Below are 11,124 nucleotides of genomic sequence, written 5' to 3' on the forward strand. Positions count from 1 at the left end.
AAAAATACAAGCTGATGTCAAATTAAATAATGAGAGCCCTATACTCCAAAATTGCGAGACAATGAAAATAACCTACCTACATTTTATTAATTTGATATATGAAATAGAACAAATTCAATACAGAAACTTTGTGGATACATTTTATTTTATTTATAACTAAAAAGCAGGTACCAGTCTAGAGTGGCTCACTGCGCTGCTCTCCTGTCCTGGCATGAAGCAGTAAAATTGTACTTCTACTGTTCCTCCAGTAGGTGTCCTTGTTGTTCTCGAGTAGATGGATGGACTGATTCACATGGTGTCAGGTGTCATGACGGGTTTTCTGTGTGCATTCTCCTTGTCTCAGGAAAAACATGCAATTTAATGCTTACTCCTGCTAATTCCAATTCCAATGTAGGCCTAATAAAAGTGTATAGATTTAAAATTATTAGCAGTAATTGTCAGGAAATAATGGATCAACCGAAAAAGCTAACCATAAACGTAGGCAAATATCCAAGCCTCAAGACCTATTGCATTCTAACAAATAACCAACTCTTTCAAAATAAATAAACATTTTGAACTACTTAATTCTTTAAAATCTCTAGCGAGACTTGATATGACAGTGGGAATATGTTATGTGGGACGAATGGATGTCCAGTTTTACGCGTGACGTCAGAGAGCGTGTGGGACACTGCAGCGCCTCTTCTCGGGGCCGTCCCACAGTCCGAATTTAAGTTATCAGACAGCCAGGCACAGGCCACTCACCTCCCTCCTTTCTCCTCTTCTTCTCCTTCTTACTTATTTTCTGCATCTTATCGCAATCCCGTCATCATTCCTGTATGGTGGATATTATTTTTAACTCTTCTTTCTTGGGTGATATGGGGGATCATTCCAAAAGTAAGTGGCATTTTTTTGCAAGTATGTTTATCCGCCTTTCACAGTGTTGTAGATTACCCTACAAATCGTAGCCTCTGAAATTAAAACATATTCTGTTATCGCATTCAAATGCCATCGTATTTCATATATTTATTTGCATAAAGGAAATATAATATATTCGTATTGGTATTGTTTTGTTATCCACAATGCGGACTTTTTCTTGTTTATAGTTAATTTTATCTTAGATTTCTTTCAAAACGATTGTGCATAATTTCAGAACAGGTCTTAGTCATTGGAATGTAATACAGTGAGAAACTGGGAGTATTTCGCCCTGTATAAGACAATTTAAGACGAAGAAGTGACATGTAGGCCAGTGGCTCTCAAAAAGTGTGATTTAAGGTGTCAAGAACTGTGTACATGAGAAAGAATGGTTACAATGTCTGTGCTCTCTGCAGAGAAGTCCCGATTCGCGATGTGTGTAGGCTGTGGAAGTCAGATACATGACCAGTACATACTGAGAGTTTCCCCGGACCTGGAGTGGCATGCAGCCTGCCTGAAGTGTGCAGAGTGCAGCCAGTACCTGGATGAGACATGCACTTGCTTCGTACGGGACGGAAAAACCTATTGCAAAAGAGATTATGTAAGGTAGGGACTGAAATTCTTTGGAGATATTTTGTTAGTGATTGAACGTATTTTAACGTTGGTGTGAATGAGGAGGTAGCCTACAAACTAATATATAGTATATCCCATATACATGCAAGACTTGTACCTAAATCACAGAGGCGTATTAGGCCTAAAAATACAAATATCCTTGTTTTGAAAGGTTTATAAAAAAAAAGTGTGCTCAATCTGCGTAATTCCATGCAAAATGTATCTGTAGTTCAACGCATAAAAGGCCATTTGACCTACAATTAAGCAGCTTTTCTACAATTAGAAAAGTTCGTTCAAATTAACTTTTATACTTTGATCCTGGCTAAACAATGCACAGTAATATTTATCTTAGCCTTGTTTCTGACGTTCGACGTAGACCTAGTAATGTAAAACTTGGAACAAAAACTGCAGTAACAACAAATCAAATGGCTGTTAGAAGTTGTTGTTTAATTCAATTACATTTTTTTTCTTTCATTTATTCCTTGCAGGTTATTTGGAATAAAATGTGCAAAATGTAACCTGGGATTCAGCAGCAGTGATTTGGTGATGCGAGCCCGGGACAACGTGTACCACATCGAGTGTTTCAGATGTTCCGTGTGTAGCAGGCAGCTCTTACCGGGGGATGAGTTCTCTCTCCGGGACGAGGAGCTGCTGTGTCGGGCGGACCACAGTTTACTAATGGAGCGGAGCTCCGCCGGAAGCCCAATCAGCCCCGGACATATCCACTCCAACAGATCACTACACTTAGCAGGTCAGTTGCACATACAAAACAACCACTGACTTCTGTAATAATAAGAAGAAGAAGAAGAACAACAACAATAATAATAATATGGAGGCAATCATCTTAATCAGAATGATGATATTCATTGTTATATTAATGATCATAATAATAGCCTGATAATAATAGTCCCTAAATATATTACCTAGAATTATCGATAAGCCTAATTTTATGATCATAACGATCGGTAGACTCCAGAAAAAAAATCTGATGCAAGCTTTGAGTCATTAAGATGTCAATAACTAGGCTATATTAGGCAATTGGCGACCAATATCAGACTGACCTTTAAACTTTTCCATGGAAAATCACTGAAATATGATTTAATTTTAAACCAAGCTTTTAAAATTGATAGATTTTGAACATAAGTGACGTTGGAGTTTTTAAGGATTTGATAGCTTCATTTACATGACTATTTAATAGTGTTGACCAAATAATACAAATACAGTAGGCTATAATAACTTCAAAGATTAGGCTAATCACTACTCCTTGACGTTAGGCCTATCAGGATCATCTGGATAACAATAAATACGATTTTACAGATCATCTCTTAATGTGCAAATTAAAGAATTGTAGTAGATAGAAATGTTAACGAGTAGGCCTACACACAGTTGCTGTTGACTAATTGACTATTCCTTTTTAATTTAACAAAAACTTAACGCATGACATAAACAAGGAGTGCGTCATAGTGCGTGGATGGGAATCTGTAGCCTATTGAACTATAATGCAATAAAGCTTACATGCTTTTAGAATTACATTGTCATTGGGGCCTAGACATAATTGTTGCTCAATATGGGCGATGTATTTTTAGGGGGGAATACCAAGATCAAATGGAGTACGTGTGGATGGAGAGACTGTTATCGTTTATATATATACGATAAAAGTCTCTCCATCCACACGTACTCCATATATTATAACGCATGGCAAGAGTTGAATAAGTTATATTTTAAATGAATAAGAGTAACTAATGGTCTATATAACCTATGGCAAGGAACATGCTCCAGGAAAAAAAACATTTGCATAGCCTAGAATAATAATGAATAATAACAATAATAACAATAACACTAATAACAATATAAGTCAAACTTTAGTTAATTTCCTTTTTTATTAAATATAATTCCGCCTCTCTTCAGCAGAGCCGGTGACAGTACGGGCACCACACCGAAACCACGTCCACAAGCAGTCAGAGAAGACAACACGAGTGCGAACCGTTTTGAACGAGAAACAGCTCCACACGTTACGGACCTGCTACAACGCCAATCCGCGGCCAGATGCGCTAATGAAGGAACAACTGGTGGAAATGACCGGCCTCAGCCCAAGGGTTATTCGAGTTTGGTTCCAGAATAAAAGATGCAAAGACAAAAAGAGATCTATTCTCATGAAGCAACTTCAGCAGCAGCAACACAGTGATAAGACTGTAAGCATCTTCGTAAGTTAATCTCGGAAACATTTTTTATACTTCTACTAGCCTACTACTTTTTCTTTATGTTTGGTTCATCGTTGAATCCTTACATTTTTGCGATAGTTGAGGTATGTCAGCACAGGCTGGTCTCATAGATTAGACATAACATAGTAAACGAGAATCCGGGATATAAGAATTGCAATTAGTAACATATCATACGAATTGTAATTCGTAACATTTCATACGAAATGGATGATAGACATCCACAAATTAATACCATACCAAACGTACATATCATACTAATATAACTCTCCAAGATTTTCGTTTACTATGTTACGTCTACCATTGAGTCCAGGTTGGTCAGCAAAGAAGTACTTGTGGCCAAATGGTTACCTCTTAAAGGCAAAGATTTCGTTTTTCCGGAATGATTTGACCAGTGCCACACTTGAATAACCCTTGGTCCGAGGCCGGTCATTTCCACTAGCTGTTCTTTCATTATTGTTTTTCTGTATTCAACCTGCCAATAAATAATTAATCAAGAATTCAATTGTGCATGACCTGTATTGGAAAGCAAAGACTACAGAACAAAATCCTGACATTCTTATCTGGGAATTTGATTATTTTCTTCCTCTACCAAAGTGTAGATTTAATTTGGATTTCCTATCTAATCTCGTATTAGAGTCTACAGGGGCTCACAGGTACGCCTCTGGTTGCCAGAAGCCCTATGAGGCACGACAACACGGGGCAGGGTAACTCGGTGGAGGTGCAGACCTACCAGCCGCCCTGGAAGGCCCTCAGCGAGTTCGCCCTGCAGAGTGATCTGGACCAGCCGGCCTTTCAACAACTGGTAAGATAGAGGAGACATTCTATACTTGCATGCTAATGTGGGTGCACATGTGGGTACGCGTATTTACGCACGAATACACATTCAAACTCTCTCACACACGAACGCACGCACGCGCGCAAACATACACACACACACACTCATTAATTTAGATGACGACACTTTCTGAGTTTTTTTCATCACTTTAATGTCATCAATTTAAATTGTATAAGTAATAACGTTAAATGGCAATTTTCAACGTCAGAAGTGGCAACATTTGTAGCCTAAACAAAGCCAGAACAGATTTATTTTGACATCACTGTCTTTGCACATTACAGGTGTCTTTCTCGGAATCGGGTTCATTGGGAAACTCCTCCGGCAGCGACGTGACTTCTCTGTCATCGCACTTACCCGACACCCCGAACAGCATGGTACCCAGTCCCGTGGAGACGTGAGACCGGGCCACCAGCCTCGGTCCCAGGCCTAGCATGTTCCCGCCCCGGTCCCCGGTCCCCTGCATGTGACCAGCTCATCACAGCATCCTAAAGACAGAGGAGTCGTTTCGGACATGGAGGAGAAAGTGACATATTCTAAATGTTGAACAATTACCTAACGGCACTATAAAGCAAGGCGTACGAAAGCCCTTCTTCTTAAGACTCAGTTCAGCATTTTCGAGGATATCAGTGACAAAACAAAAACCGAACTTCGTTGCATGAACCGAAAGAAGATAGAAGATTCTCGTGATGGATTTACAAAACAGCCTCCCTCCATATTACATTGGAGCCATTTGATGTCGAACCAGATGGACATTCTGCAATTCATTGTGAACATATCGTGTCTTGGTTTCTTTATGTGATTTTTGATACATTTATTTCGTTATCAAGTCCATAGACTCGTGTGTTTGTCTTAAAAAGGAGCATGATTTCCCGAAGATTATATAAAACAGATTATTGTTGTTAAATATTTGATCTTAAAAGGAAGAGGGAAGGTTGTTTGAGCCTCTCGAACAAAAGTAAGTTATTGTTATTTATTGTCAGAACAACGATTCATAAAGGAAGTAATAACTGATCAAAAATAAAACTGTTAAATCTTTATAATGTCTAAGGTACACAGTCTTTGCATAAACTCTTGTAGAATTTCCCAAGATAGGCTTACACCCCCGTTCCCTCACTCAGCCTGTGACATGCAGTTAATCAAGTTGACCAGTGGTTATTTGAGCTCAAAACCTTCAACCAAAGGTATTCCCAAAACGAGTATGCTTCACGCGAACCTTATAGGCCCCCAGTTCCCCGAGTTTCTAAACCACAGAGGTGTAGGCCTATATACAACAAATCAAACACCAATATATTTCTGAATTTATCAAAATAATAATTGTGCTAACAAGGTGAATAAGTTTTAGTTCCCTATTTATCTCTGCATTAGGTTTTAAACCACTGCGAAAAGTAGGCCTATTTAATTGCGATACAAAATGATGGATTAACACGTCAATGATCGAATACTTTTCATTGATGAAAGCATTTACATATAAATGTTGAATGTTATGACTATTATCAGGCTAATCTGATAGGCCTATTGATTTGGGGGAAATCCTTATTATCATGTTATTATGTTGGTTTTATTACGCAGGCTATTTAATCATTTTAACTTTAAAAAACATTGGAGCTTAAAACTTGCATGTGGAATGAACAATAATATATTTTTTTAAGTAAATAAGACACCCTCAATTTGAGGGTTAGCGCAGGCTACATAATGCTTAACATAACAGTTTTTCTGAGGCTGGGAGATTGGAATTAAGGTGGATTGGCTTCTGGTCATTTACTTTCTAGGGGCGAATTTTTGTTCTGATCAATCCAGTTTCACTGGTTAAGTCACAAGTCTAGACAGCCAACAAGGATCGGCGGCTTCTTATCTGCGCCTGGCATCACCTGCAAACGATACATTGAATGAAGCCACAACAAACCCACTTCTCTCTTTGGAAAGAGCTAGTTTAGGGGAGAGACCAGCTCGTAAACCCACCCTAATCTGGCCGCAGTTTATTTTCATTCCACTCAGTCAATTGCGTTATTACGCACGGGTCAGACGTCTCAGTAATGACATCTCAGACCAAGTACCTTTGTGTGTTTTTAACCGGGCTACGTAAAGACTAGGCTACCTGGACACAATTAGTTAGCACTCATCAAATAATTTGAGATAATAGGAACAATTAACAAACAAAAAATACAGTAGACTAAGACGAAATATATAGCCTATTATTAATTATCCCATTTGTAGTTGGCTATAAATTCCGTTTAAAAGTGGGTCTAACTTATTATTTTAATGTCTGACCATAATTTCACAGGATCAAAATAGACTCAGGAATGAAACTCTATATCTTGTAGATTTAATTTAATTTGTATTAAACATCATTATCCTAATTCAACTCAACTATTGGCTAGGCCTACGATGTATTGATTGATTGATTTCATTATAGTGTCATGCATCTTCATGATTCCCAGCCCACATGGGCTTATACACTGTAATAAAATTATCATACTTATATATGGACACACTTACTTACCTACCTACCTACCTACCTACCTACATACCTACATACCTACATACATACATACAGAAGTTACATACAGAAGTTACTACGTGCATACATACATACCTACATACACACATACATACATACCTACATACATACATAAACATTTGCATTCCTAATGAAATCAAAACAACACAAAACACAAAACAAAAACCTATATCTAAATCGGAAGTTGGATGACAATGGGTAGATAATAGATGTGTAATTGAGCTGTTTTAGAGACGTTGCAGGAAACAATGCTGCCTGTTAGAGATAACCGGAGATAACCAGAAGTTACTGACAGAGGAATAACAATATTGGTGCAACTAGCCTGGAGAGGAACGTTTCAAGAGACAAATGTCCTAGATACACATTTATTATACTGTAGATTCATAACATTTACAAAGTTGTATTCTTCACTTTAAAGTAAAACACATTTCAACCCTATACCCTCAAAATGCCTGGAATATTTAATTTCGAGTGTGAATTAAGAGTAGGCAAAATAGTGCATGATATCCTGTCAAATTGGTTGAATTTTAGATGGATTTTAACCTATACTTCTCATATCTATTGATATCTTACAACATAAAAATATAAAAATACTTAATAATATGAAATCATTTTTTATTAGACGTTTAATAAAATACCACACGACAGCCATCACATAATCCTACAACATCAACCTGAATTCGCTTTAATTGATGCTTTGCACAGGGCAGCCTGGAGAAGACAACTGCATATTTACATTTATTTTATTACGTTTCCAGTTGAGCTTGCTGATAACCGCGCCAGTTAAGGCCTGTATGATTTAATCACTGTTGGCAACACTAATTTCAAGAGAAAATATAAAATCATGACTTACGAAATTCCATGAAAACGACTGGCCAGTGTAAACAGAACATTCAAGAAAAGTCATGCACGCAAAGTTCATGCCAAAAGTTTGGAACGTTCGAAAAACTTAAGATAGTGCAACATCTATGTAGTATCTGTTGTTGATCTTTTATCAGCTTTTTAATGGGCGTGTCTATCCATTGCGTTAAACCAGAACCACAACAAACACTATTAACACCCGCTCGCGGGAGGGTTCTGACACACACACACACACACACACACACACACACACACACACACACACACACACACACACACACACACACACACACACACACACACACACACACACACACACACACACACACACACACACACACGCACACACACACACACACACACACTGAGATAGCGCAGGAAATAAATGACATGTATTAATGCTAACTAGAGAGACACTCCAGAATTTCATTATTACAATAATATATAGTCTAACCGAATGACAACCCGTTTTCTGAGCTAGTCCTGTCAACCAATGAATTGATCCCATTCTGAAAAATGAATAGTTATGTTTTAGAAGAGTAAAGAATTACTTGAATGATTTCAATCCATTTATTCAGTCATATAGCCTACCTTTGCATTTGCATCTGTGATTGCGTCTTTAGTTCAGCGGACACTTGCATAATATATATAATTAACATTTTATTGATTCCTCACATTAATGTGTTTGAGAAAATAAGGACTGCTTGCCTGCCAACTGTCTCGTTCTAAAAATAACAGAGGGCATTTAGTTGCTACCTGGTCACTCAGTGCAACTGGACTCTTCTGAAGGGCATTGTACCACATCATGAATGATTGAATACACCAAACAATTTACATAAGTCAAGGTGTGATGCAACACTCTAATTGGTTGGACTTGTGAAATCGAATAGCAGGTCCTGTTTGGATAGATTCCAGCGTGTTGTCCCAGTCCCATCCGTGACCGTGCGTAGTGAATGGAGCAGTACTGTATAGCACGGCCGGTTACAGTGGCCCAGACCTGACTCACCAATGTTCCACACAGAGAAGGGGTGTGTGGTTGGCATCATTATTCCGCTAATTAGTGTAATACCAAATTAGCTCCAAATATAATTATATTGGTTTAGCTTATCATAATAAAAGAGCCAAATACAAACTAATAATGCATATTTTGGGCTGTCATAAAACCATAATAACTGTTGTATAAAAAAGAATGACAGATACATTTAAGGTTTAAGGTTTAATTGAATAGTAGCCTATACACATTTGCAGTTAAAAGATGAATGCCAAGGCATGAGTGTGGAAGAGAGGCCGCCATACTGACCTGGAAGGAAAAGCTGCAAGTCCAACATCTCAAGGGAATCACTCTGACAGCTTGATTTAATATAGAGACTATGTTTTTTTTTAAAGAGACAAATAAGGGGGCTGGGAGGAGAGAGTAGCATGCAACATTGTATACTGAGGAATAACAATGAAAACTAAGGGTTAAAGTCAGGTTAAATGATGAGCAATGGCAGTTACCACTGATGTGATCCATGCAGAGAAATGAGAACGGCTTATTGACCCTTAATCGACTATGAAAAGGCTGGGAGGAGTTAACGCAAATAATGTGTCCCCTTTACAAAGGAATTTTCACTATCACTAGCTACATCACATACAGTAGATAATATTATTGTTCCTGCTTACAATGGGTTTGTCAAAATACTGTACGTATTTTTTGAAGGATCCTCCTTTTTGTCTTTCGGTATTTTCCAATACACATGTCCACAGCTAAATGTTATTTTGACTCCATCTGTCAACAAATAAATTATGAACAGCACTGAGTATTTGCACTTTTTCCTCCCCCCATGCACTTCCTGTCAGGTCTCTTAAATAGGACATTTAAGGACCAATTCATCTTAGATGGGTAATGGCCAATTTAACTTCTAGTGACAAGAATTTAATCATCTTAGGTTACACAGATAATGAAAGAGCACTGTGTGTGTGTGTCAACATCCCAATGTAATACTGGGTACTTGTGTTCTATCGATCTGGCGGAATGGATGCTGCTTTTATGGGAAAGTGACACCATGAAGTAAATATTCAGATATTGTCAACCTTATAAGCATGGAGAAGAAGGAGGAGGAGGAGGAGGAGGACGAGGAGGAGGAGGAGGAGGAAGCGAAGAAGGAGGAGAAGGAGAAGGAGGAGGAGAAGGAGGAGAAGAAGAAGGAGGAGAAGAAGGAAGAGAAGGCCTGGGCCATACGGGGATAATTGTCAATGGCATAATAACACAGTAAGTATTCCGTAGCTCTTGTTTTAATATTTAGTTGGTGTGGTATGAGAAAAACATAAAAACACACTAGCCAACACATTCTCTTCTCACCCAGCAGTTATATAGGCTATATCATTATAAATATTTATATATTCTGAACTCTATATTCAATTGACAGTATGTATAGCTCCAGGAATGGTCAGATATCCTACTGTAGATGACCTCGTGTGTGTGTGTGTGTGTGTGTGTGTGTGTGTGTGTGTGTGTGTGTGTGTGTGTGTGTGTGTGTGTGTGTGTGTGTGTGTGTGTGTGTGTGTGTGTGTGTGTGTGTGTGTGTGTGTGTGTGTGTGTTATATCCTACTATAGATGACCTGGTTTGTGTGGGGGGCTGTTACAGAAAGCACAGATAAGAGAACTGAACAGGGTTGAACTCCTATATCAGCCAAAAATCAGGTCACCAGAGCACAGGGGAGGCAACAGAGATATTGTGTGTGTGCGTGTCTGTCGGTCTGTCTGTGTTTCTGTATGCATGTATTCATTTATATGTGTGTGTGTGTGTGTGTGTTTATGTGCATGTATGTGCATCCGTGCATATGTGTGTACAGCTCACCGGGCTGGTGGCCAGACTGCATGGGATCACCTGGAACACACACAGAGTACAGTCAGTCACTCTGGTCCCACTGCCGACAGTGTCAGAGCGTCGTAAATCACCCAGCCCCACCCACCATAAATCTAGCGCAAAAACAAAACACACAAACGCCCATTAAGAGGAGAAATAAAGGTCAAAGCCACCCACTCAACAATTATTCCCTATAAAACACAGTGAAGGGTTAGCTATACTACATCTCTTTCCACTGAACCAAACTGTTATTAGGCAGTTAGTTGTGAAATACATCATATATTTACCTGTCATGCTGTGAGACAATGAGGCATTGAGGAAGAGTCACTTAGTGAA

At 38.6% G+C, this 11,124-nt stretch overlaps 1 protein-coding gene across 5 annotated transcripts; it reads left to right on the plus strand.

The window, feature by feature from the left end:
- The first annotated feature begins 689 nt into the window (after window positions 1-689).
- On the plus strand, window positions 690-9,734 carry LOC139563071 (insulin gene enhancer protein ISL-3-like). Of its 5 annotated transcripts, none has more exons than XM_071381344.1 (6): window positions 690-873; window positions 1,308-1,497; window positions 1,992-2,254; window positions 3,415-3,695; window positions 4,360-4,527; window positions 4,842-9,734. In XM_071381344.1, the coding sequence occupies exons 1-6, from the start codon at window positions 816-818 to the stop codon at window positions 4,956-4,958; spliced, it is 1,077 nt and encodes a 358-aa protein (XP_071237445.1). In that variant the 5' UTR covers window positions 690-815; the 3' UTR covers window positions 4,959-9,734. The 5 variants fall into 5 exon arrangements, with proteins under 5 accessions (XP_071237445.1, XP_071237442.1, XP_071237444.1 ...); XM_071381341.1 differs by having other exon boundaries at window positions 691-873; window positions 3,412-3,707; XM_071381343.1 differs by having other exon boundaries at window positions 691-873; window positions 3,412-3,695.
- Window positions 9,735-11,124: the final 1,390 nt, after the last annotated feature.

Source organism: Salvelinus alpinus, chromosome 33 (genome assembly GCF_045679555.1).
Source record: "Salvelinus alpinus chromosome 33, SLU_Salpinus.1, whole genome shotgun sequence".
Taxonomy (NCBI): Eukaryota; Metazoa; Chordata; class Actinopteri; order Salmoniformes; family Salmonidae; genus Salvelinus; species Salvelinus alpinus.